The sequence below is a fragment of the Sycon ciliatum genome, chromosome 5 (assembly GCF_964019385.1).
Source record: "Sycon ciliatum chromosome 5, ocSycCili1.1, whole genome shotgun sequence".
In the NCBI taxonomy this organism is placed as follows: Eukaryota; Metazoa; Porifera; class Calcarea; order Leucosolenida; family Sycettidae; genus Sycon; species Sycon ciliatum.
The window spans coordinates 26,476,860-26,504,628 of NC_088647.1; the positions used below are offsets into that span (position 1 = coordinate 26,476,860).

The 27,769-nt window shown below is 48.0% G+C and overlaps 1 protein-coding gene across 1 annotated transcript in view; it reads left to right on the forward strand.

The window, feature by feature from the left end:
* Positions 1 to 18,080, forward strand: part of LOC135818190 (uncharacterized) — a 32,849-nt gene extending 14,769 nt beyond the window's left edge. The window contains exons 8-24 of the mRNA XM_065331539.1: positions 199 to 375; positions 1,410 to 1,610; positions 2,418 to 2,548; positions 3,076 to 3,286; positions 3,817 to 3,909; positions 4,655 to 4,813; positions 5,579 to 5,728; positions 6,799 to 7,000; positions 7,351 to 7,455; positions 8,673 to 8,761; positions 9,524 to 9,571; positions 9,957 to 10,102; positions 10,658 to 10,811; positions 11,080 to 11,235; positions 12,859 to 12,978; positions 16,372 to 16,691; positions 16,961 to 18,080. Coding sequence (XP_065187611.1) covers positions 199 to 375; positions 1,410 to 1,610; positions 2,418 to 2,548; positions 3,076 to 3,286; positions 3,817 to 3,909; positions 4,655 to 4,813; positions 5,579 to 5,728; positions 6,799 to 7,000; positions 7,351 to 7,455; positions 8,673 to 8,761; positions 9,524 to 9,571; positions 9,957 to 10,102; positions 10,658 to 10,811; positions 11,080 to 11,235; positions 12,859 to 12,978; positions 16,372 to 16,691; positions 16,961 to 17,246 — 2,748 coding nt within the window. The 3' untranslated portion in view covers positions 17,247 to 18,080. The remainder of the gene's footprint in view (positions 1 to 198; positions 376 to 1,409; positions 1,611 to 2,417; positions 2,549 to 3,075; positions 3,287 to 3,816; positions 3,910 to 4,654; positions 4,814 to 5,578; positions 5,729 to 6,798; positions 7,001 to 7,350; positions 7,456 to 8,672; positions 8,762 to 9,523; positions 9,572 to 9,956; positions 10,103 to 10,657; positions 10,812 to 11,079; positions 11,236 to 12,858; positions 12,979 to 16,371; positions 16,692 to 16,960) is intronic.
* Positions 18,081 to 27,769: the final 9,689 nt, after the last annotated feature.

Genomic DNA, 27,769 nt, shown 5'->3' on the forward strand with positions numbered 1-27,769 from the left:
TCATGGGTCCCATGAACTCACCTCCTACGGGTGGTAGCATTCCTGCTGATTCAGACAACTGAGTCTGACTGACTAGTGAGTCCAGTCGAGCCCTGAAATATAGTTATTATTGTTCCTATTGATTTCAATAGTTCAATGTAATTGTGAGGCAGGTGTTAGACTTCATTAACCGATGGCATATCCTGTTGGATTCTGCAGTTACCCGTGGAGTTTGGCAGCGGTGAGACCAAGTTCCAGACAAACTCCATCCGCTCGATCGTGGTACGCAGTGCTGCTCTGTATGTCAGCGGAAAGCTCGTGGTGTCGGGCAATGTCAACACTGAATTTGACGGCTTCAACTTGGAGAGCTACGGCGGAGGAATTTATCTGACTGGAGTAAGTATGAGCATGGGCCTGGCCCGAAAATTTGGATTCTATTTAATTGAGATGTAGCCAGTTAGTTGTAGAACGTCAGTACCGTCGGTCAGTGTCGTGCAATGTTATCGTATAAGCTGATTGTTTAGTAACTTGTAGTTCCTTGGTCCTTTTTCCTTCTAAATTCTCATAAATTTAATTAATCGTTTTTAGTTTTGGAAGAATTTGTAGACGAGACCATTTTTTGGGTAGTGGTGTATAGCTGTGTGAAACATGAAGTGGCTACAGTGGAGTCTGCACACCCTGAAGTCAGTGAAGACACAGTAAGCAGTAATGTAGCAATCAGAGACCAATATGACTTGAATACTTGACAACGCAAGAGGCCAGACTATGTTGTGTTTTTAGATGCCTTCAACTGACTCTTCGCCCAGCGTCGCTTTGAATCAATCACCTTACATTTTACACTTTCACTGAACAGTTCAAGGTCAGAGCTACTTTACAGTGTAGTAGAATGCCAATTATCCAAACGTGGAATGGTGGTATGAATTTGTACAGTTGTAGCAAGAGTACATGAAAACCAGAGTGTGAAGCTCGGATGGGTTGCTGTCACGGCGCGGAATTCCGTGATTACATCATTATAGTGATGTAGTGCGTACAAGCAGGATTCAAGCAGGTCTCTTTCTGCACACCTGCAGCTCAGTTGTAAGCACTACGCCATTTCCCGCCTCAGGTCTGCGCCAAACATGATGAAATCACGGAATTCCGCTATGACAGACACCCATAGTAGAAAAAGCCCCAAGCTGCACACTCTGGTTTTCATGTACTCTTGGTTGTAGTTATGTCGAAACCAAACTTTCCCCCGATGCCTGGATATTCTGGAACTGTGGCATCTATATGTGAGCTTCCATGTGCCAACACCTATTTGACCTAAATAGCCACAAGACCCGAACACCTATGTGACCCAAAAACGCATGCTTAATTCCCAAGCGGCAAAAAGTCGCTTTGACTGGATTTTGGTGTGAGCTGTTCCCATGTTTCCTATGTCCTCTGTCCAGCGTTCACAAATCTACGTCACCAACAGCAGCGAGGTCGTCGTGAGTGACAACTTTGCCGGTTTTGGAGCTGGAATTTTCAGCCTGACATCGTTGGCGTCAGCTCAAGTGTCGGTGGGAAGCGGCGACATCTTCTCGCACCGGTGCTTCATCATATTCAGCTCACGGCAGTTCTCGTACCCATCCGCTGCTTCAGATAGCTTGGTAAGGGAACAGGAGAAAGAGAGTAGAGAGCACTGAATTGTCGGGCATTTGGTGATCAAATGGCTGGGTATTCAATCATCGAATGGCTGGGAAGTCGATGATTGAATGCCCGGACATTAGGTGAATGAATGGCTGGGTATTCAATCATCGAATGGCTGGGCACTCGATGATAAAATGACTGTGGTACTCGATAAGCTAATTGCACCAGAATAGTTTGAATAATACCCACAGTCAGTGGGCATGTATTATAGGTCAGCAGCCTTTTATTCTGCAAGACAATCTAGACCTCACAATGCAATCTAGGAGGCATTGGGTCTTGAAGTAATGTCTGTCCATAGTGATGACTGCACGATGCACAGACAAACGGTCTCGATGTGCAGGTGGTTCTTCTTAGCAGGTCTCGAAGTAAGTTTAAGCATGGCATGGCACCTGATAAGTTGGACTCGATATACAGGTGGCCTCTAAATACAGGTGACCTCTAAAGACAGGTGGTCACTTAATACAAGTGGTCACTCAATACAGGTGGTCACTAAAGGCAGGTGGTCACGTAAAACAGGTGGCCTCTAAATATAGGTTGTCACTTTAAAATAGCAATGGTCTCTAAAGAAAGGTGATCTCTACATAAAGGTGATCTCTAAAGAAAGGTGATCTCTAAAGAAAGGTGATCTCTACATAAAGGTGACCTCTAAAGAAAGTTGGTCTGCCACTGGATACGTTCTGTATACGGGGATCATGGTTTAGGTGTGACTTGAGCATTTGGCTGAGACGTATTTCTACTGCTATGCATGATTTTCACTGCTCTCCCAGGCCAAGTTCAAGTTTGAGAACAACACGGCATGGAAGGGTGCGGCCATCTACACCTCCTCCATGCTGGACTGCGCTTCATGGTGGCGCAGTCGGCGTTGCGAGCAGGATTACCCCAAATCATTCGTATTCAGGTAAGCACAGAGTGCGGGCGAGAGGAGGATGGTCAGGAGGGGGTGGGGGTTAATGGAAATACACTCGTACCTCGTTTATCCGGGCGGTCCGGGACCGAGCACTGACCGTAACTTTGAAATGCCTGTAACTCCGAATTACTTACAATCATGTTGATGGTGAACGGCCATAGATATGGCATGTGGTGTCACTATTTCCACAAAAGAGTAGTAATATTTCAACTGAAACTCGCCCAAAGGGTGCCCGGTAGACCGAAGTGCCCGCAACTTCTGGGTCCGGATAACCGAGGTACGAGATGAATGTACTGTCATCTCTTTTATAGCACTAGCATGACTGTAGTGACATTATTCTACTGTGTGTGTGTGTGTGTGTGTGTGTGTGTGTGTGTGTGTGTGTGTGTGTGTGTGTGTGTGTGTGTGTGTGTGTGTGTGTGTGCGTGTGTGTGTGTGTATGTGTGTGTGTGTGTATGTGTGTGTGTGTATGTGTGTGTGTGTTTGTGTGTGTGTGTGTGTTGGTGCTGCATCTACAGGAACAACTCGGCGTGCGACTACGAGGGTTTCCCGTCGCCCGAAGAATGCTATCGCAAAGCTCCGCTGCAGTCCAGAGGAGAGCCAGCCGTTTGCGGTAACCAGACGACGAGAGAGTCGCTGGACAACTACGGCATCTACTGCCCGTCGGTAGCAACGGATTCCTTTCAAGAACACTGGCTGCTGCCACCGGAGAGCTCAGCAGACCCAAAGGTGGGTGGGGATGTATTTACCCGCAGTACATTGTAGTACTGGGAAGTATAGTGTGCCGTGCCCTGGATATAACAAACTATGGAATACAGAAGAAGTGTACGATACATGTACTGTTGGACGCCGAAGAACAAACTGTGTAGAACTTCACCAATCACAGCATACCAATGTATACACGGTGACTCAACTCTGCATAGACCCTAGTACATGAGAATAAGAATGGTCTAGGCTACGAGGCTACCCCCCCCCCCCCTCCTCCAGTTATTTGAACAGTACTGTAAGTGAGTGTAAATACATTGCAGCGTTGTCATAGCAACAGATCGCTACTTTCCCCTTATGATGCGCTCCTGGGCGGAAATGAGAAGAATTGAAGAATTCCGTGCAGTCGAGCATACAGCGCTGGTGGGTGCATCTTTTACTGTGGCATAGAAAGTTTAATTTCAACTTTCTCATCATTGCCTGGGCTCACACCGCTAACGGTGCCGTTTCTTTCTCGTTTCCTTTTTCTCTCAAACTCGCTTCAATTTCTTCAGATGCTGACGTTCAGTCCCGGACAGACGATCGGGGTTGAGGCTATTCTTGTCGATCAGAACTGCAACCCGTCTGAACTCAACACCAAACTACAGGTATGGTTGTTGAAGTGCCAGTGTGTATTTGTGCACAAAGTGGCTATTTATAATATTCTACTTCAGAACCTCCTGAGGAAGTGTAACAGGTGTGTTTATACTAAGAACGTACATACTCACTATTCGTATTTCCCGCTCCTTCACCATAGTGATGAGAGCCACTCCAGTATAGAAGAGCGCATCCGCCAGTGGTTCTCGAGTTGTAGTTCTGTTCTCCTCCTCACTCTTGTCTACTCTCTTGTGTAAACACTTCGTCCGCATAATTATTCTACAAAACCCCTGTGTTCTGGAAGGGTGAGGGGACTTCGTTTACCCGGGAGCTAACAGAAGCACACGTTCAGGTCTACAGTAGTAGAGCCTGATGTCCCAATTATCGCTGACATGTGCTTGGTCATACGTCTAAATTCCATGAGAAGGAAACAGAAAGTGATTCGATGAATAAGAATGGAGATTGATGACTGTGGACACACAATATAGGAGCAAGAGATCAACCATATCCAATGAATGCATTGAATATTTCCCCTGAACAACCTCAGAATAATATGCATGGAGACAACTCTGCACCGCCACCTATGAGCCGAGTACGAAACTCCAATTAATTTTCAGAATGAATGCGTACTTGAAACCATAGCACCGTGTTAAGTTGTGTGACAATGTCTGCAGCTCTCATTCTCTTTCTAACAGTCTAATGAAATTGTCTAATTAAATCAGTCTTCGCTCTGCGTTGCTTTCTACCATCTTGTAGGCGACACCGGACGATGTTGTCAGTTTCAAGAATGTACACTTTGAAGTGATCAGCGTCAGCAATCTCTCCTTCGTCAGCTATTCTAACGACTATGAGTTCAGTGAGGATGAAGGTCATGACGTGAACGTGACACTGCAGCCACTCGTCTCACACTTTGTGGTACGGTGATGTTCTGTAGAATGGAGAATTGTGTGTGTGTGTGTGTGTGTGTGTGTGTGTGTGTGTGTGTGTGTGTGTGTGCGTGTGTGCGTGTGTCTGTGTACGCGTGCATGTGTGTATGTGTGTGTGTGTGTGTGTGTGTGTGTGTGTGTGTGTGTGTGATTGTATGTGTGATTGTGTCTGTGTGATTGTGTCTGTGTGATTGTGTCTGTGTGATTGTGTATCTGTGTCTGTGTCTGTGTGTCAGTGAATTCCACTCTCGGTGTTAGCACTGCATTGAGGAGACTTTGTACATCAGTTACTAATGTGCGTGAGTTAATGATGACGGAAGCGGAAAGGTGGTTCTTGACCAGGGAGTAGTACGACTCCTTGTTCTTGACCTGCCCGGTACGCGAACCCGTCAAATTTTTTTTTAATGATGATTTCTGTGTGCATGTGTCCGTGTGTGTGTGTGTGTGTGTGTGTGTGTGTGTGTGCGCGCACGTGTGTGTATGTGTGTATGTGCATGTGTGTTTGTGTGTGTATCCGTGTGTGCGTACGTGCGCGCGTGTGTGTGCATGCGCATGTGTGTGTTTGTGTGCATGTGTGTGTTTGTGTGCATGTGTGTGTTTGTGTGCATGTGGGTGTGTATTGTTTGTGTGCGTTTGCGTGCATGCGTGTGTGTGTGTTGTTTTGTGTGTAGTTCTAACGGTATCTTATTCTCTTCACTTTTATACCAGCCTGTGCCTGCCATTTGTTTTTTCACAAATTGTCCACTTTCTCCAGGCAAATGACTACATTCAGTTGAGAGTGGGTCATTGTCGTGCTGGATATCTGCCCAACAAAACTGCCAACGGCCATTACACGTGCCTGTGTCTTGAAACGGACGATGTGTTTCAATCCTGCGTCCAGGGAGGAACCGGAATAGTGCTGAAAGTAAGTCTGTGATTAGATCAGTAATACGGTTAGGAGCTGCATCTGTGCCTTGATTCCAGAGGGTGGTGGTGTTCCTGTGCCTTGATTCCAGAGGGTGGTGGTGTTCCTGTGCCTTGATTCCAGAGGGTGGTGGCGTTCCTGCATCTGTGCCTTGATCCCAGAGGGTGGTGGCGTTCCTGTGGATGCTGAAAACTGGGCCTGCAGCCGAGTCTCACGCGAACCGTGAATTTTTTAAGTTTGCGATAATCACTGGTGTGCAATGTACTTGCTCGTTGTGTCTTGTGTAATTTGTGCTGGTCACTTGCAGGCATGTTTCAGCAGTCCTTGCCTTTCTCCTGTGCATCAGTGTACAGTCTAGGTTGTGGTGTTTTTGTGTACTCAAGCTCAATAGGAGTATGTGGGTGTGGGTGTATGTGGGTGCATGGATGTGGATGTGGATGTGTGGATGGATGTGGATGTAATACCTGCCAAGTACTGAGAGTGCTTTTTCTGGATCGCCATGGCAAAAAATCGCGGGATTTGCCTTGGTTTTTCGGGATGTCATATTTTTACCAAAAAAATCCGTTTTCAACTTTTGATGGCACCAACATTTCGATAATAGATGATTGATGGTGATCATCGGATCACACTTACACATGTTCAAGACTCAAAAATGGAGGTTTTTCAGAGACTGCTCATGGAGAGCACTAGGAGATTCACTGGTACTGCAGGCTATGGCGGTCCGGGATCAATAAGGACAATTACTGGCCTGTGACAAGTCATTTGAAGGGCTCCAAGTACAATATCAAGCTTGTTTCTTGTACAGTGAATTTCGGGATAATCGACAGGAATTTCGGGATCGCGGGAATTCATCCAAAATTGCGGGATAATCCCGAAAAAATCTGGATACTTGGCAGGTATGGGATGTGTGGGTGGATGTGGGTGTTCGGAGGGGGGTGGGGTGGGAGGGGGTGTCTGCGTATATTTCTGACTATAAACATTATGACAAACCAAGAGCAATACTAGTACATATATCTCTAACCAGTAGCCGCTGTGTTTGCTATCATTTGCTTTGGCCGTGAACATTGCAGAGCGACTTCTGGGTAACAAACACCACAGCAGACGGCGATATCTTCTACCATCGCTGTCCGTTTGGTTACTGCAAACCGTACTGCAGTGCAAGTGAATCGGCAGTGTACGGGCTTGGGCAGTGCTGCGAAGAATCCGTCGGCCATCGCGGCTGCTTCTTCGACAGCTCACGGCCAAACAGCCTGTGCAACACCAATCGAACAGGTTAGGAGATGTACGGCTCACAGGCCGATGGAGGCATGGTGTATGGACATCTGGTCTTTAGTGGGGAGCGGGCTTTATAAAGGACAGCAGTTGTAGATTAGCAGTAGATTTTAATGAACTTAGTATGGCATCAACAAATTCATGGTGACGGGTGATCTCCGTTGGCAGGCGGTATATCAGGCATGCTTGGTCTTTTGGCATAGGCGATACTTGTTGACAGGTTGGGATGCCTGTTACGGTAAACTCTAGGGCTTTGGATGACATTGTGTTAGTTGAAGTCCTGATTTGTCGTAGTGTGCTTTCTGGGGAGCATTTTCAATGATCTGTTTGATTTGGTTACTTCCGTGCAGGTGTGTTATGCGGCAGTTGCCCTTCTCATAAGGGTCTAGTACACGCACAGTGGATTGTGGATTGTCAGGACTGCAAACACCAGCCTGGATTGCTGGTACTCATGGGTGAGTTGGTCTGTACTGTGTGTGCGTGCGTGCGTGTGTGCGTCACAAATTCACAATCGCTGTGTACAAGCTCTTCGATTAAAAGAATATACTTTTATAATGAAGTTGATTGTTCCAATGTTCTAAGTTCGTACTTTTATAATGCTCAAGAAAAACCAATACCATTATTGGTCCGTGCTGGTTGGTGTTTATATTTCTACCTCGAGGCTAGGGCACAGAAGTAAAGGAATTCAACCACTGTGGGTGAAGAGACAGGTTTGTGAAGCTTAGCAGTGAACATCAGCACTGCAACAATCGTGCAACCTGCAATTGGAATGTAGCCATTATCCGTATCAATTTCCCGTGTAACTAGAGTTAAGTCTTGTTGCAAAAAAGGACCCACGGACAGGATTTGAACCCAGCACCACGACATTTCCAGAACAGTCCCCTACCCATTAGGCTGATGGGGATCATTCATGCGAGTACACATATACACACACGCGCGCGCACATACATACATACATACACAAACACACACACGCACCTGTTAGCACATTCCTGGGAAGGGATAGTAGTGTAGAATGAGTGGACCGCAGTTGTGAGTTTCTGCATACGATTCCCGTAACATAACCAGTAAGGCACTGTCCTGGAAAGACAAGATTACTTGGTTCAAATCCCACCGGTTATAAGCCGCCTTCGATTATAAGGTGCACCCCCGTTTTCAGGTTTAGCCCTACTGTTTCAATATATTCGTATAAGTAGGATGTCACTCTCGATTGTAAGTCGCATCCCCTTCTTTGCACTTGAAGCATAGTGTAAAAAAAGGTGCGACTTACAATCGGGTAAATACGGTACGCCTTTCCACTCGCCGCACACCAGAAGCATAGCACCGCTGTTTCGGGTTGTCTGCCCGAATGTGGTACTTGACTGAAAACATTTCAGCCAGGGACTGCCTGGTTGTCAACCTTACTTCTGCATGTACCGATGTGCACAGCGAGGGTGGGCCAACCTTTTTCTTTTTGTTTTGTCAAATTAAGGTCCGGGCGAGAACACACCTGCCCTACCGGACCGGGTGCTAAGGCCCTGGTGCCACTCTGGTGTTAGTGCACCAAGGAACCATTGACCAGCGGCGGCGTTGTTGTAGTTTGTCTGACCAGCCCTGCTGATCGGTGCATGCCTGTGATTGTCTGTGAACACCTGTGTGTATCTCTGTGTCTCTGCTGTGCGTGCCCTATCAGCTGGCATTCCGGCCGGGCTGTCTCTTCTGATCTTCTTCCTGGACATTCACCTACCGCACTATGTGTGGGTATTCGTCCACTATGTGCAGGTAAGCATTCAGAAACTGTACAGGTTACCCGATCACGTCATTAAGACCACTTGGAAGTACTCACTAATAATGGTAGAAGAAATCACATGGAAACGAGTTATGAAGCAACTATCCACGACTGTAACAAGATAATAGGTAGTCAGAAAGTGCGATAACCGGCTACTTATTATCTTGTTACAGTCGTGGATAGTTGCTTCATACCTCTTTTCCGTGTGATTTCTTCTATTTTCATTATATTTAATGGCTCGGTATCCGAGTCAATAATGATAGTCAGCTATTTCAATGACACTGAGAAGAAGGGCACACTTCAGGCTCTTGAACAACCTCTCGAAAGTTTCACTACTATCCTTTCAAGCCTTTTCGTCAGGTGAAATACAGGCAAAGTCTAATCAGCTATTTCAGACTCATTCAGAGCCCACAGCAAATTCCGGTCATTTGTGATTGTGCTGAACGATGTGCACGAGCATCCTTTTCATTTTCTTGTGTTGTTGGGTTGAAGAGTTCGATGCAAAACACGGTATATCCATGTCATCACTCTTTGGATACTACGTGTATAATGGCCCACAAGCGATTCATGTATGTTTGATTTGTATCTAAATCCACATTTGGCCGACAGTTTTGAAGTGGTTCTAGTCGGATTTTGAAAGTGAAATTTTGCCGGCTGAATGTACCCCTAGACTTTTGGGTTGTACTGATCCCAAATTTCAATTTATCAAATTTATGCAACGAAACTCTTCATTGTATGTGCTTGCTGATGTCCAGGTGGCATCCTATCTACCCAACAGCAACAGTGATAACATCTTCCGGGTTGTAAGTTATCATCGACCTGTGTGCAATATAGATATTGGTGATGGGAAATTTCTATCCTCTCAGCTCCGTATTTCTGACGCCCAGTTTGAAACGAATGAGTCACTTGCACCATGAGTGTTCGCCGGGTTGACGACCCATCGGCATATCTGTGTGTGTGTGTGTGTGTGTGTGTGTGTGCGCGTGCGTGCGTGCGTGTGTGTATGTGTGTGTATGTGTGTGTATGTGTGTGTATGTGTGTGTGAGTGTATGTGTGTGTGTGTATGTGTGTGTGTGTGTGTGTGTGTGTGTGTGTGTGTGTGTGTGTGTGTGTGTGTGTGCGTGTGTGTGCGTGCGTGTGCGTGCATGCATGTGTGCCTCTGCGTGTGTGTGCGCTGTCCTCGATCAGTTGATGTATCTGCAGTTCTACACGTCGCTGGACTTTCTCTTCGGGGCCTGTATCTTTGAGAGCATGGACGCCCTGCAGAACTCCGCACTCTTCTTTGTACCGCTGGGTGCTGTGACCGCAACACTGGTAGTCACATATGCTATTTGGTAAGAGATTGACAGACATACTGTACTAATTAGCTTTTTTTAATTGATTTTTACTTTTTTATTCTGTGTTCCAATTGATTGACTACCTTTTAAATTGATTTTTGTACTTCGAAGTAGTTTACTGAATTTGTTTGATGATATGTGCAATTCATTTAGCCAGTACAAGAGGCTTTACTACGAACTATCTACCCCCAAACTAGCCATACTAGCGGCTGTGGGGAGTGCGGGGGGGGGGGGGGTTCTTATTTGTCGACAACTTGGAGTCCTGTTGCTGGTGTGGTGAGGTCGGCCAGAGAGCGCATGTGGTGGGGAGGTGGAATTTCTACGGAGACAGACGTACTCGAAACAGACGGAGGCACTCGCAAATGCTGTGCTGCAGGCACCCACCACTTTTCCATCATTATCGATGGTCTGTAGATATTGCCGGTGTCGCTACATCCAGGTTCGACAAGTATGTTACTTGTAAATCATTTCAAATGTGTGCTGATGCATGCATGCCAATACGTAACAAAAGTGTGTTGTTAATTCTATTTTTTGCTTTTCCGTCCATGGCAGCTGGCTTGCGCTGAAGAAGCGCCGGCGGATGTGGATGAGACGGTTTATACACACGTTCCTAACCTGCTTCCAACTGATGTACCTTAACATGTGGTTGGGCGCCTACCGGACTCTGTTCTGTGCTGACATAAAGTTTTCCAGCGGAACTCAAAAGGTATGTCTGCTTACAGGTGATAAGGACTTGCTTGCTACTTTGTTAATCACCATTGTATTCCACTTGAATAGTAATGGGACGGAAGGCCTAGTCGAAACTGTAATGGCTTCTGTGCATCGTGTACCGATTTGTTTCCCTCCAACCAAGAATCTGTTGGGTTGCGAATTCTTGTCGTTTCTGTGCAACATGCGGTGATTGCTTAACAGTACGCTAATGTGTGTGTGTGTGTGTGTGATTTTGATGTCTGTTTTCCGCCGCGTCACTGCAGAGGCTGCTGAACGATGGCAATGTACTGTGCTGGCAAGATCGCCATCTTAAGTATGCCCTGCCCGTCGCTCTCTTTGCCGGACTGATTCTCGTCCCCGCTCCCTTTCTGCTGACACTATACAACACCATGTCACTAGCGTCGCCTGCGAAGTCTACGGTAAGCGACGGGATCGGTGCGTCTCATTTTCTCCGTGGAAACCTGTGCTGCTATGGAACGTTCACACTTCAAATGTATGCCAGTACAAACAAATTCCACTCGGAACAGCCAACAAATGCAGAGGGACACACACACACGCACGCACACCTTGACCTTGACCTTGATACACGTTGCCTTGATAGGTTACACGGTCGCCGTCAGGGGAGAGGGGCGGAAGAGGCTGAGGAGCAGCACTTCTGATGGCGCACTAGATGGTGACGTAGTCGGAAATTCCTTTGGCAAGGGCACTCAAACGGGAAGTCGGCCCTTTCCGACACTGTCCTACGTTTCGTGCGGTCGCACTTGTGTCTGGCCCAACCGCTGCTGGACTTGAAACTCCGGTGGCAGGTGCTGCACTGCGGAGTGACCGGGTTGCCGGGGTACTCAATGTTGGGAGCAGGTCCGTGATCGCACCGATGGTTAGCCAATCCACCGGGGCTGCGGAACCAACGTTGGCAGAGACGACATTGGCAAGCGCCAGCCTGATTGCACACTGGTTTCTGCCGTTCTGCCAAGCATTTGTGACGCTTCTCATCTGGTAGGCGAGAGAAGTACCGATCACATACTTGGCAAGAGCGGATCAGCAATGATCAGTTGCTGGAAATGTGGGGCGACAAGCGCCCACTTGCTGTCCGGATTTGCCAGCGACGACTTGAGTGGCTGGGTCATGTTGCTCGCATGCCACCAGAGCGCATCCCGAAGATTTTGTTGTTCGGTCTGCTCCCATTTCGCCGTCTACCTGGCGGTCCACGCAAACGCTGGAAAGACTGCAATAGTGCAGACCTGAAGGCCCTGAATGCTGTGGAGGGATGGTACGATCTGGCAGATTCTCACCCCGACTGGCGCCGCATGTACCGCTGTTTCGAGCCCGAACCGCCCACACCCAATGTCCATTGCACGCACGCACACACACACACACACACACACACACACACACACACACACACACACACACACACACACACACACACACACACACCACACACACACAACAAACATACACACACACATAACACACATACATACACACATCGTTTTATATACACACACACATACGATGGGAACCGTGAAATTCTTTTGCAAAACCTCGAACCCCGATAATGAAATGAGCATTGGACTTGTTGTCATCTGGCACTAATATGACAGCGCGACACATCTCCACAGCCTGAGAAGTGGTGTAGGATAGGGGCGGGGTGGTCAGAAGGTGGCTCCGGTGTTGTGAGGCGAGAAGCCCACAAACTTAGAAGTGTGTGCCTTTCTTTAGAACGGTCCGGTTTTGCTCCGAACGCTGTCGCACCATACAAGATGTGACATCGGCAACACCATACAAGCATAAAATCTGTTTTTGAACAGACTGCTGTTTCTGGTTCTCATTTCTCACCCATATTCATGGAGACTATGATCACGTGCTAACGAATGCCGAATACGACAAAGAATGGGACGAGGCGCTTGCCCAATGTACTGAGACATTGGAATTATTGTATAGCACCATTCTACTGTCTTTTCTTCTGTGTGTGTGTGTGTGTGTGTGTGTGTGTGTGTGTGTGTGTGTGTGTGTGTGTGTGTGTGTGTGTGTGTCTGCAGCGCAAGGCCTGGTTTGGCTACAAGGAGGGTGTGGGCGCCGTGTGGTGGTTCTCATGGGATATGATACGCAAAGCGGCGGTCGTCACCGGAAACGGCATATACGACGTGTCGCTACACCAGGTACATGTCCATACCATATTCCCGGCTGCTGTGCTAGTAGTGTGTTGATGAACCAAGCCTCGAAACCTAACTCTGATTGCTATGCCTTAGGTAGAAAGGAAACGGACACATGGATACGAGTTAAGAGCATAGCCAGCAATCGCATGTCATCACGTACATTCAAAATCAACATAATTTTGCGAATCGACTTTTTTTCAGGATCACTTTTCAACGAGGACGAACCAAAGTCGGCCGAACGAAGCCTAGAGGAAGAAAATCACCCTCTCCACTTCACCATCACGATACTGACATAGATACGAGATGAAACAACTAAAAAATCCACAAGAAAACTGTACGGCCATCATCGCGCTGACTTTGGTCTGAGAATTTCTATCACGATCAAAAATGTACGAGGAGCACTCAAAAATAAGCCACAGACGTACCTTTATCGCTCTCTACTCCTTTTTCAAGGCACAGAAGTCGACTCTCCACTTTCAAACCAGGAACCAGACATACCAGTGGTCCTTTTCAGCTGCTCCACGAGCGCAGGATATGTTCACCAAGGGGCGCAGAGCAGCATCCATTCCAGAACTTGAAAAAGAGCTAAAATACGAGTGAGACTGCATGCCTGAGTACATGAGTACATGTATGAGTACATGCAGAAAATAGTCAATTTCAGCGTTTCTGCACCAAACAGCAACTAGCTTCGACTAGAAACAAAGATTACACCAAAGGATCAAACAACAACCATTTTCTGCAGTTTTTTTGCAGATGGCTTCCTTGTGCATGTGCTTGGCCCAGCACGCCAAAAATCACACCTCGGAGGAGTACAAAAATTACAACTCTCAGATGTCCTCGATTGCTGGCCATGGAAACTATCAACCACTGTAACCAGATACTATTATACAGTCAGAAAGTGCAACAACTAGGCACAAAGCTGACAGAATACTGAGACATTCGACGTACTGACACTTAGCTTCAACACATCTCCGTAGCGCTGACCAACAACTAAGGAGTAGGATTTGGGTGTACTGATGAGGCCTAGATGGCCAAAACAGGTTGCTGTCTGAAGCATTGGGGATTTGGGTATATATCATATTGAGTGTTTGGACTGCACGAAAATGCGAAGGTCTAGGGCCGTGATTGAGAAACAGATGGCATCAGGTTCAGGCCCTGCTTGAATGCGGAAGTTTTTTTTTGTGCCACCGTTCTGGTATCTGAGACGTTTGACCTTCTACGTAGGTAAACTAACTTAGAAGCAGCATTCAGGGAGTGTCGAAGTTTGGAAATTTTGCTGTTTTCCGACCGACTCGCACCTTCTTTGATCTTTGGCAGTGATGACTCTCACGTGGGATGTAAATTTAATTTTGGTGTGCATAGGTGCATGTGTGTGTGTGAGTGTGTGTGTGTGAGTGTGTGTGGGGGCCATCCCCAAGAAGGGTGACCTGGGGTCTTGCGACAACTGGCGTGGGATATCGTTACTGGATGTGGCTGGAAAGCTAGTTGCTCGCATGATTGCCAATCGTCTGCAGGTTCTCGGAGAAAGGTGCTTGCCTGACTCGCAGTGTGGTTTCCGCAGGGGCCGTGGTTGTTCGGATATGGTGTTTGCTGTGCGGCAGATCCTGGAAAAGTTGCACGAACATGCCACGAAAGGTTTCGCTGTATTTATCGATCTGAAGAAAGCGTACGACTCGGTTCCGCGGAGTGCTATGTGGAGAGTGTTGGCTAGACTTGGCGTCCCAGGGAATCTGATCACCATCATCAGTTCCTTCCATATCGACATGACTGCCAGTATTCGTGTGGGTGGAGACCTGCTTGCACCGATTCGGGTTGAGAATGGCTTGCGGCAGGGTTGTACTATGGCCCCGGTTTTGTTTAACCTATACATGTGTGCAGTCTTCGAGAGATGGCGTGGCGTGATTGCTGATGATGGTGAGCTGGGGATCCCACTCGTCCAGTTTCGGAGGGAGCGGCTTTTCAACACCAGATTGGCAGAGTATCGCAGAGTTCGGCTGACGGAGTGTCAGTTTGCGGATGATTCAGCCTTGCTCGCAGTTACGCATGCTGGTGCTGAGAGGGCTCTATCCTCGTTCAGGGATGTAGCTGGTGCGTTTGGCCTTAGTGTCAATATGTCCAAGACCAAATTCATGGCGGCTGGGGCTGGTATTGTGGATGCCGACCAGACCCCTTTGGATGGTGTTGTTGACCACGTTGAGGCCTTTCGCTATCTCGGTTGTCATGTTACGCCAGACGCCCGGAGCTCATTTGATGTGTCTCGGCGAGTTGCTGCTGCATCGGGTGCGTTCTGTACACTGCGGGAGTCGGTTTTCGCCAGTGATGACTTCAGCATCGCCATCAAGCGCATCGTGTATGGAGTGACTGTCCTGGCGGTCCTTCTTTATGGATCTGAGAGTTGGACCGTCAGGCAGCGTGATGTCCGTCGCCTGGAGTCCTTTCACCTGCAGTGCGTGCGTTCCATCCTGAAGATAAATCGTGGCCGGCAGATCGAGGAGCACATCTCCTCTCTCCAGGTTCGCAGGATGTGGGGCGATATGGAGGAGATCGCGGATAAAGTCAGAGTCCGCCGACTTCGATGGCTTGGCCACGTGTCCCGCATGCCAGATCGGATCCCTCGTCAGCTGCTGTACGGCGCATTACCCTCCAAACGTCCACCGCATGGACCCCGTAAGAGCTGGAAGGACTCCGCGAAGTGCGACTTGATGGCTGTTGGCGTTCCTCTGGAGCAGCTTGGTGACATCGTCCAAGATCGACAGGGATGGCGAGTCACCTGCCGTGATGCTGTCGACGCAATTGTCCAGGCCCGCATGGAGCCTGTGGCGAAGCCCCTCATCTGTGGCACTTGTGCGCGCAGTTTTCGTCGGCCGCAGGACATTGCGAGGCACAAGTGTAACGCTGTTCGCGCGGCCCGCGCGCGCTGAGTATGGCGTTCCCCGCCCGGTGGACAACACGTCTCCTGGTCTGCCCCGTATGGGGCCACATAGCCAGTCATGGCAGTGGAAGAAGGAAGGAAGGAAGGAGTGTGTGTGTGTGTGTGTGTGTGTGTGTGTGTGTGTGCGTGTGCGCGTGTGTGTGTGTGTGTGTGAGAGTGTGTGTGTACATGTGTGTGTCTACATGTGTGTGTACATGTGTGTGTGTACTTGTGTGTGTGTGTGTGTTTGTGTACTTGTGTGCGTGTCTGTCCGTATGTCTATCTGTGTGCACTCGTGCTTGTGGGTGTGCACCCATGCGTGTACATTTGTGCCCGCATGTGTGTGTGTGTGTGTGTGTGTGTGTGTATGTGTGTGTGTGTGTGTATGTGTATGTGTGTCTATGTGTGTGTGTGTGTGTATGTATGTGTGTGTGTGTGTGTATGTATGTGTGTGTGTGTGTATGTATGTGTGTGTGTCTACACAGAGTATTCGCTTCATCATGTTTGCTGCCGACTTGACGCTGACCTGTCTGGCATCGATTCGCTACAGCGCCGACGTGGAGAACAAACGTGGCTGGTGGCTGACCAACCACCACAGCTACATACAGAGCTTTTCGCTGGTGCTGCTCAGCGTTCTCCAGCTGCTCTGGGTCGCCTTCTTCATCACCAGCTCTGATCCAGACCTTCCCATTGTCATGCTAAGCGTGATGGAGACGCTGCCAATTGTTTCACTAGCCGTGTGGATACTGTGGAATGTGGTGCGTATAGTGTGCCGCCACATCTTCAAGTCACAGTTGGAAACCAGGTACGGTGTGAACGATGACTGATGTGTGTTGTAGAAGAGCTGCCCAGTGTCGTTTGTTGCAATGATGTTCCCCGAATTGTCCCTGTACGGATGTCGTAACACATGTGTGTGTGTGTGTGTGTGTGTGTGTGTGTGTGTGTGTGTGTGTGTGTGTGTGTGTGTGTGTGTGTGTCTGTGTGTCTGTGTCTGTGTGTACTTTCCTATTCCGATGTGCTGTGTTAACGCTATCCAATGATGCACACATTCTTGTTCACTGTGCTACTTTCTAGTGCTCAACAGGAGGATGCCTGGTCGGACCTGGCCTTGTCCACGTCGGTGCCGCGCGAACCGCTGCGCGACCGCTTCATCCGCACAATCGCGTACGGCCCGATCCGCAGCTACAGCCGCGGTGCAGGCCGCGTGGACGAGGACGGCTATCTGCAGCCGATCGGGAGCGACGTACTCCTTGCCGGCCGCACTCCTGACTATCACCGACTGCGAAAGAAGAAACCCAAGCACCTGCACAACATCTCCGATAGCGACTCCGATGACGCCGACGACGAGCAGGGAAAGTAACGCCTCCTTCAGAAGGCTAGTCACACATCTGGGCATACCTGCCCTGCTGGCAAGGTGGTAGCACATCTTTGTGATGTGATACCAGCAATGTGTAGCCCTGCAAAGACTAGGTGCAAGCATGAACAAAATATCCTTGAAGTGTACAGGTTTTCTTGTCAACCGATACTTGAGAGAACTGACGAATCTAGTAGTTAGAGCAGTCAAACATAACTCAATACGTGTGCCCGGGTACGGCATCCGCAAGGTATGCGTAACATTATGTGCGTGGGACTAGCATTGAGAGAGGAACTTACAAACACATCATAGTATTCAACGTGTACTACAGAACCTGTGCATGTTAGATCTCAGTGAACACTGTGATGATATCATAGTATTATGTCTGTGAACTTTGTATGGTAAATGTGCAATCCATAGCACTTCTTACCCTAGCCCTATGTGACCGCTGATGACCAAAAACTTAGTAGGTATAGGCTGCAGCTGAAGCATTAGGCTGTGCTATGCGCACCCAAATCATGCGTGTGTGCCGTAATGCACACCTTATGCGTGTACGTGTGTATGTGCATGTGTGTGTGTGTGGGGGGGGGGGGGGTGGTATGTGTGCGTGCATGCATGCTTATGTCAGTAGTGTGACATTAACACCATATCTAGTGCAATAAAGCTCTCATAACGACTTTCAATGATGCTTTTATTATTTTATTCCATTTTCAGTGCATGGGCTTGTTAAACTTTCTTGATTTCGGTTGACTTCTTCCTTCGGTATTTTTATGGTTACTTCGAATATGTGATCAAAACTGATTTGAAGTACATGTATATTTATAAAATTCTCTAGGCAGGCACAGTGGGTTGGTCAAAGACCATGATTGAGGTACGAGAGGTACCTGGTTCTAGTCCTGCCTGGGAGCGGTTTTTCCAGCCGTGCTGCTACCCACAGTCAACTGGGAACTTGTGGCCAGGCACAAGGGGTACATGGATGCAGCTAATGGGGTCGTTTTCGGCACTTGTGCCAGTGGTTGTGAGACTTGCCCACTCACCCCCACCGTTAGGCGCTGCATCTGCCGCTAGGGTTTATCGGGTGTTAGCGGCCGTCGTGAGTTCCCTTCGGGAACGGATACGATAATTTACTTTTACTTTATTACTAGCCTATGAAGTATGATATCTGTTTCCGTACGTTTCTTCTCCCACAGGCCATTGGCTGAAAAGTTGCCTCTCATGCAATGGATGTACATGTAAATGACTGTTATGTATTACGATAAACGAATAGATAGCCATAGGGCATAGGGCTGCACTTCTGTAGCTTCTCACAATGGAAATACATGTAATACTGTTATGGAAATTTTATTTTCATTGCTATCAGGTTCGGCCTCATTTTCTCTCTGCTGCGCTGATGAGTTCACAAAGAACGAAACAGCATGCTGTCCGCAGATTGTGTAATACTGTTATGTATAACGAATACTGTAAACTGCCTAATGTTGATAAATATGGTGCCGGGTAATGTTTGCGACGTATTAATATGATTTTGCTAATTTTGCGAGAAGAGCGTAACGAGAATATTATCCACCGTGAAATCAAGCTTCATAAGTTGCAGGTAGCACGTGGACTAGAGTAGAGGCAGCAGGCAGTTGCTCCCCCGATTGGGTCCTTACACACCTTTCAACCAAACTGCTTTCTAATAGTAATATCTTTCAATAGGATGACCCAAAGGCTGGTCTGGTCTGCTTTGGTTCCTGCCGATTTTTATTTTAGTTCGCACATTCAAACGGGATGAAGACGCGATAAAAGTCAATCATTGCGAAAGATTGGCCCCGGGCCCCGGAATCTTCAATCACCTGCACTGTATCTAACAACCCGTTGTCCTCAAAAGTTGTGTAGGGATTGAAAACTATTTTTGCAGTACATGTACAATGCATGCATTTATCACTCCCTTAGTATTGACTCACATAGATTTTTGCCATACCTAAGCAGTCAAATATTCCTGCATATTTCACTCCTAACTTGACCTAAGGGCTATATTGACTGCTTATATTTGACTGCTTAGGGGTTGCGCAGTTGAACGGTGCCTAGTGCAGCATTGTCACTGCATGAGTAGGTGGTGGCGCAACGGTTGTGCAATCATAAAACCGGGATTCATGAGGTTATCGTTTTGGAATTTGAAATACGGACTGTTTGTCGTGATAAATCTAATATTGACTTCGTACTTGGTCAGTATAGGAAATAAAAACCTCGTAAAAGACCTCGGATTCACCTTGGTCTTTTACTTGGCTTTTATTTCCTATATTGACCTCGTACTCAGTCAATATTAGATACGTATTATGTGTGTCTACATGTACACCACATGCACACCTGAGTTCAATGACTATGATTGTACCAGTTCGTGGGTATCCAGACCCGTTTGGTGTGTGTAAGTATGTGAATCCGACCCAATTTTTTGGTTCCAGCAACTGAGAAACCTGGGGGGGGGGGGGAGGGGGGGGGGTGGAAGGTTCATTAAAATTTTATTCCCCGCTGAAGCCTCCAGGCTTAGACTTCCACGCAGTCATTATTACTTCGAAGTCGGAAAGCATCAGTATAATCAACTACAATGTGTAAGCATCAGTATAATTATACTGACATGAAGCATCAGTATAATTATTATTAATTTATTATACTGATGCTTATAGTTGATTGGCTGCACTGTGAGGGAGTAAAAGTAGGTTAGTGTCATTGCTGTTGCTCCTGCGACAGAAGCATGGTATCATGCGTGTTCGCGCGTGTGTGTGTGTGTACATGTATGTGTGTACATGTATGCGTGTGTATGTTGTGTATCATGTATGTACTGTGTGCGTATGTGTGTGTGTACATGTATGTGTGTGTTTTTTGTGTTTTATACAAAAGTCCACTATATTCCCGAATATGTGCGAGAAGTGGTGGTGGGGCCAGGCTGCTCTGCCGACCTCAAAGGTCTCGGCGTCTACGCAGACAAAGCGCGCCATAATGCAGTAAAACCATGAGGAGGGGAGGAAGAGGGGAAATGAATAATAGTGAGGAACGAGGACAATGGGTAGATGGTTGTGAGAGAAGCAGAGTGAAAGATAACGTCACATTGTGGTAAGGGGAGGGGGGAGGATGCTAGTGAGGCGCTGGTCTAAACCGTTTCATAGGGCGTCGGTGGCTGCTTGCCAGTTCAGGTGTATGCTGTGTATGTGGGTGTGCTGTGCGCGCGTGCGTGTGTGTGTGTGTGTGTGTGTGTGCCTGTGTGTGTGTGTGTGTGGCTTTCAGAGGCCGGAGAGAACGAGATTGGCAGAGCGGCATGAGCGTATAACTGTACAAGCATCATGAAACCTGGCTTCTTCCTGTGAGGGCCTCAAAGATTCTATTGCTTCGGCATGCTTCACGCTTCACGGAGTGTTCCTGTTAGAAAGGGATATCTTGACGGTGAGGTAGATTTGATGGCCCTGGTGGATTCCGTCTGCGCTCGTTTCGATGTACTGCTCCCAGCCTGCTGCGCGTTCCGCCGTTGGATGAAAGCGGCTGGCTGTGACTTTCCGGATGGCTAGCTGGAGTGCGTCCGTTCTTAGTCCGCCAGAGTGCAGGTCGGGACTGGATGCCGGCGTGCTCGAACGTGGGAACCAGTGACCTTTGGCGTTGCTTGGCTGATCTCTGATTACTGCTAGAACTATAGATATACATTCGCACGTGCTTAGTTACGGGACTGCCCCCACGGTAACCATGGTGACCACGTGGAAATGTTCTGTGGCCTGTAGGTAGCCAGCTAGGCCACTGCCACCGGACAGCTGCATGCTCTGCCCGCAGGCGATCTTCCAGCTCTAAGCGGCGGGTGAATCGCCCTCCCGGCGATGATGGCCGCTTGGGAAGTCCACGAAGTTCCGTGATGATGGCCAATCCTAGAATAGCGGTTCGTCGTGCGGGGCTGCGTATTGACGGTCGCTTGGATGCTGCACTATCACCGGATGGTTTCACCAGGTCATAGTGACACCCAGCGAATACACCATACCCATGCAGCGGCATGAAAGGTTTCGTAGGCTGATACCATCCACCCGCAGATCTGGCTTTGATTCTACAATGCAATGTTCCTTGACGGTTCGCAAACCGTGTGAATCCCGCCAGGCCAGCTGGGCTTCTCTCAGCTGCCTGGAAATCATATGTCTTGGTACTCTGCAGGCTATGCCTCTCTTCCAACGCCGAGCCGCTCGTTAAAGACAATCTAAAGTCAAGCAGTGGTCCTGAAACACCTTTCGCCGACCGTCTTCGGTCCGGGTTAGAGAGAACGCCACCACGAAGATTTCCCCAAACAGAAAACCCCAAAGCCTTGGGGGGAACAATGTTCAGGATCGGCGCTAACAGTTCTGTTCCGGCTGCTGATGATGGCGACGCGCGTGATGCATATGCGCCCATCGCCGCACGCGACGCGTGGTTGACTTCAGCGAAGACTGACACGGTGTCCGTGTAGCCGGACTGCACTACTGGGCCAGCAAGAACTAGCCCAGACTGTCGTCGGTGTTGTGTGTGGGGAGAAGACCTCAGTCCGCTCTTTCTATCGCTATCAGTGAGTGCTGAATAACCCGGGCTGGTGTGGACAAGGCCGGGCAAAGCATTGGGTCCGGGAAAGGCAGCACTCAGTCCGGCTTTCGGGGTGAACACTTGCCTTTGCGGGTTTCTGAATGATGATCTTCGATGGTGGAAGTTGTTTTTATGCTCGGGCGGCTTGTGCGTGGACTGAAGGTGATCGGCATTAGCAATACGTTTGTCCGGTGTTGGGGTATCCCGAACGGGCAAAGCCTGACCTGGAAGCGACGTGAACACAAGCAACACAGGGCAAAGGACGAAAGACAGTCTCTCCAGCGTGAGAATGCGAACATACCGTCGCCTGGCCATCCTAGGGTGGTGCATCTCAGCGCACAAACACAACACAACAGAACAGAACACAACACAACACAACCGCGCTTCGACGGCTTTCTCTACATGTAAGCTGTGCAGGGTGTGCTTGAGACCAGACGACACGTTGTGCTGCGCTCCAGAGCCTCGCAGAAGAAATTATACCTTCGCAGAGCAGCTATCCTACAGTCACCATGCACGTTTCATTACACACACGCACACACGCACACGCACGCACACACACTCCCTCTCTCTTCCCCCTTTCTAGCCAGCCGGCACTTCAATTACATGTACATGTATGTACAATCGCGGCCAAAATAAACCCGACTAACATGGCAAAACTGCAAAAGCAGCGACATGGCTCATGCAGCCTCTGTGGCTCTGGGCTGGTTGTGTTGACTGTGCGTGATGTAATGGAATTGGAAACGTGGCGCTACTTTCAACTTTGGTGTTGGATTCCTTTGGCCACGACTGTACAGAAACATGTACTCAGGTATCGCTTGATACCTAACCCAATACGCCATGCCTGCCTGTTTGTAACCCAACACAATAATATACCCTTTCAGGGTGGTAGTACTTCCAATTACTGGGATGGGTTTGATAACATAGAGCTCTCAGCTTGGTGGATAATTCCGGCAGAAATATCGGCAGAATTTGGTCGTTTTTTGTATGTTTCATGCATGTTTGGTATGTGGATAAAGAAATGGAGCAGAATTCAAGGAAGTACCTGCCATAAGGTTTGTATGGTTCTGCCAATTTCACTGCTTTTGGAGCAGAATCTGCCAATTTTTTGCGCCTTATCCGCCAAGTGCTAGTACGATATAGATTGTAGACAACCCTGAGTGATGAACCACACCCTTGCCATGACTTTCCTTCTCACTTTCTATAGAGGTTACCTGAGTACGAACTTAGAAGTTGCGCCTTCGGCGGTAATAGTCATGAAGTTGGTTGCTCCAACGAGGAGCACAAGCTTCTTGCCGAACTTGACACTTGACTGACTCACGACTGCCATCCGGAGCACACGAGGCGCGTGCTCCGGATGTGAGTCAGTCAAGTCACAGTGTCAAGTTCGGCAAGAAGCGTGTGCTCCTCGTTGGAGCAACCAACTACTTCGTTACCTGAGTAGTTCATCATTACATACTGTCTATGGAGTGGCAAAGCTGCCGTGCGCTACTGCTGGCCACTTGCCACTCCAAACTACCAGTAACGCTGTTGACGTGTTGTTTGTTGTAAAATTTGTAAATCGCATTATTCAACAGCAACAATAACAACAGCAGCAGCAACAACAACAACAACAGCTACAACGACGACGACGACGACAACGACAACAACACCTCTTATTGGCCCCTGGCTATCGTGATAGAGATAGAGATTTGAATAAAGATATGAAATGACGGCACGCGTAGAATGCAAACTAGAGAATACTCGAAGGATCAATATCAGCTGACGAAGTGCATGGCAAACGCCGAACCTAGGCTCTCTGTCCTGTCGTCGGTCCAATGGGCAGTCTATGTCGCCTGTCATATCACGCCGATTGTGGGTAGCTTAGTGCTGACGTGAAGTGCCTAGGCTATAGGTAGGCGCCGTTGTGCTTTGCCTTTGCCCTTGGGTTGAGCAACGGGTAGCTTCTTCTCCAGTTTGGGGTTACGATTGCCTTTACGATTCGGATTGAACGTGGATTCCTTCTTTCCAGGTTTGCCTTTCTTGGCGGCCTTGGATTCTAGTCTGTTCTTCAGCCACTGTTTCCACAGACCCCAGAAACGCTTTGGAGACGATGAGATGTTCAGTTCCCCCTGGCTGTGTTCGTGTTCTTTGATGCACCATCCCTGCTGCGTACGACTGTATCCGGTAGGGCACTTCTTTGTGCTGTCGGTGCGGAACATATGCGCTCCATACGTCCAGTAAGCGAACTGCGGATCAGTTTTCGGTTGTCTCCAGTTTCTCCGATCACTGGCGCTGCGTTCGCCGATGGACGCACGGCGGAGATGATCAAGGTTCTGGTCGCCCGGGACACTCGCCCTCTCGGCGCAGTACACGCCGGGCGGACAGGGGTGGCGGATTCCGCCTCGCAGCCACTGAGTTCCCACTTGCACCGGCGTGGCCTGACTAGGCTGTAACACATGGAAAAGACAAAGTGCTACTGCAGTGGCACAGAGAACGAGAGACGGGAATCGCGAGCTGGTAGTACGCCTCGCCATGAGCGAACCGTGTAGAACTCCGGACGAGACCCACTGGAAAACCAATCAAGTCATCTGTTTGCTTCTAACAGTTATTCGTCAAGGAATCGCCCTCCAGAAGGCTACACGGATCAAACTGGCAGGACAGTAAACAAATAGTTTCTAGTTGACACTGCCCAGCTTTGTGTTTGTCTTTTATGGCGTAGCACTCTCTAATAATCGGGAGGGAATTCTGAAAAGTCGGGGGTTTATCATATCTCGTGAGTTCAAACTCATGTATTATAAACAGCTGGTATGGTTGCCCCAGTGCAGTGGTAGGGCCAAATGATGGGTGACAACATCGATATTACGTGTACTGTAAGCGGTTCCGTCCTGCCACCCTCTATCAACAACGCCACGCCCGTTTCGGTTGATTGCGCGGGACTGGCGGGCCAGCTGTGAAGCAGGCTTGCCTTGGCGCGTCAATTTGCATCATCTGCAGTCAAGGTGTGTATAACCTCGCTAATGGCAGTGTCCTCAATGCTAATGGACGCGTCATGTTTTTGTTTATAATTTAAGGTGCAATTTAGCGCTGATCTGGGTATTTCTTTGCTTTTCTTCATTTGGTCCTTTAAAATGAAGCGGCTTTTTATTTCTTTTTTCTTCTTTTGCACCGAGATATTATTTCTTGCTGTTTTTTACCGGATGTGTCACGACTTTGAATTGAATTGAATTTTCCTGAATTGATTTGATTTTTAGCGTTATGAGCGGCTTTATTGACATTGCTCTTCAGATTGGATTTTTTATTTTTTATTGGCCCGTAAAAGAGGCTCCTTTGAGTCAAGTATTGATAATTAAATTATTTTTGCAGCAATTACTGAACAACCAGCTCAATACTTTCGATGGTCACGTTCCCAGCATTCAAGCCAGTGACTACGTATGTACGGTATTTTCTATTGTAATAATTATTATGTTATACAAGAAGAAGTTGTCAATATCAATCTATATACCGGAATTGTCCTGGCTGTGGTGATGGTGATGTGAGTGCAGAGTTTGGATCGGCCAAGAGCGCAATGTGGTGGTGTGGTGTATTGGATTATGTTACACATGTATGTAATGACGTAATCCGAAAGAGATGGGCTGTGGTCCACACAGTACCTGTGACGATGATATTGAGAGCCATTTAGTATTTACCTCTCTACTAGTACTTGCTTGTTATGATTATTGTTCTCTTTCTTCTTTTTTCCCTTCTGGTTTAGTCATTACACGTATTTATATTATTTGGTGCAATACTAGCGCCCCTTTCTTGCACCAAATTATTATTTCTGCTACTTGACCATGCAACCCCCCCCCCCCTCCTTTTTTTTCGATGCCAGGTTGCAACGCTAACGCCGAGACCCCTGGTCGGTCGAGTTGCTCCCTGTACATCGGCACGTCGTCCCTACATCCCCTGTGTCTTGTCTTGTGTTTGTCTCCACATGTCTCTTTGTAGGGCTGTGTTCCCAATAAAAAAAATAAAAATAAAAATGTACCACCCTTTTTATACAAACTCTCATTCAACTTCAAAGGAGATTCCAAGATAACTTTCAATATTAACCTGAATATGAACCTAAAGTAAGTGCTCAGATGGTGAGCCAAGGAAAATATTTTAGAAATTGAAACAAGGAAAACAGTTAGGCACAAGTTATGCGTTAGAGTCCACCGACTAAACCAGGTTTTGAACAGTCAGACATGCACAAGGTAGCACCAGACTGACAAGGAGTATTGAGACATTCCACTGCAAGGAAGTGAGCTTGAGCACTGCTCGATAGCGCTAACCAACGGCCTTCCAACTTCGAAGGTTCATGGATATTAGTGATAACCCCCCCCCCCCCCCCTTGGTCTTACCGTCCCTTTATCGTACCAAGCCAGCGCTCTTCTGTGCCTTGGAGTGTAGATTGTGTGTTCGGCGTGATGGCGCTTACCTTCCCGGGGAATCCCCTTTTGGAATTATCACTCTGTGTTCTTTCTATCACCTCTCTACACTATGCAGTATAAACCCCCATTGTGTCCAACTGATGAGAAGGCCGCGAAAGAACATGACTGTACTTGTGAAAGTTTCCGCTAATGAGCAGACAAATTACTTGAAATACGGAAGAACGAGTGCCTGATTCCAACTGGAGTCCCACGTTATGCAATCCAGAGGAAAAAAATATTTTAGAACCATTTTGCCTGAGGCAGGCATAGTGGGATGGTCTAAGACCATGATTGAGAAACAGAGGGTACCAGGTTCAAGTCCTGCTTGGAAGCGGAAGGATTTTTTCCAGCCGTGCTGCGACCCACAGTTAATTGGGAACTCGTGGCCTGGCACGAGGGAAACATGGATGCAGTGAATGGGATTTCGGTCTTTGACCACTTTGTGGTGGGTCTGATCTACTCACCTCCCACCGCTTAGGAGCTGCATCTGCGCCTTGATCCAAGAGGGTGGTGGCGTTCCTGCGGATGCGGAAAACTGGGCCTTTGGCTGAGTCTCACGCGAACCGTGAATTTTTTTTTTTTTTGCCTGAGGATAGCAGAGTGTGAAATTGTTTAAAAATGCAAAACTTGTTCTGCCGGCTTTGTCACCATATAATTATTATCAAGAGTACATCAGTACCCTGAGCTTACACATACGGTCATCGGACTGCGGCATTTGGCACTCCAGCCTCGACAGGCCTTGTCTAAGCTCCCTGAGCGTATGTACTTTTGGTGTCATGTGTAATAGTAGGGGAAATGCAACCACTTGGCATCCTTCCTCTGCATATCATCTTACGATTGTACATGCCGGCTGCCGAAGAGAGCGTCACTTCGTCATCCGAGAAGATCTAAATTACATTTGGTGGGGGAACTGTACAGCTGGGAGTGGGAGGCGCTCTTTGGCTTTGCGGGCTGCACTGCTGGCTGCACTGCTGGCACAGGCTGCATCATACGTGTAATTCGAGTTTGCATAATCCTTGTCCTGGAGCAAATCTCACAGTCAGTGTACTGGTGTCCTAACACACCGTGTAACATCACTACTGCAAGGTGATAACTCGTTCTAGGACTAATATTATGTATTAGCACGAGGACTAGCACTACGTTTAATACCACGAGAACAGCCAATCATTGCATAATGCACGTAATAATACCCGTGACCAAATGTGTTTTAAAAACTGAGCACTGACTAAAGTTGTTCTCAGGTCCGTCTTTCAAACAGAACCTCATGGCGTCTCCAAGTATCCGTGACTTTGAGTGTCTGTAGGACAGTGCAGTGGATAACGATAGAGAGGCCATAATTCTGGAAGAGTTCCCTGCTCTACGCTTGTCTCATCGCCTAGTATCCTAGTATCCTGCTGAACTTCAAGCGAAGGTGGTTGTGCTCGTCCAGGATGTTCGGAACGCCCTGGAGATTCACTATGAAACTGTCAAGTATCTCGGTTGCCCTCCTCTGGTCAGTGTGTTTCATGAGTCTGATGTCAGAGATCCAGGCAAAGACAC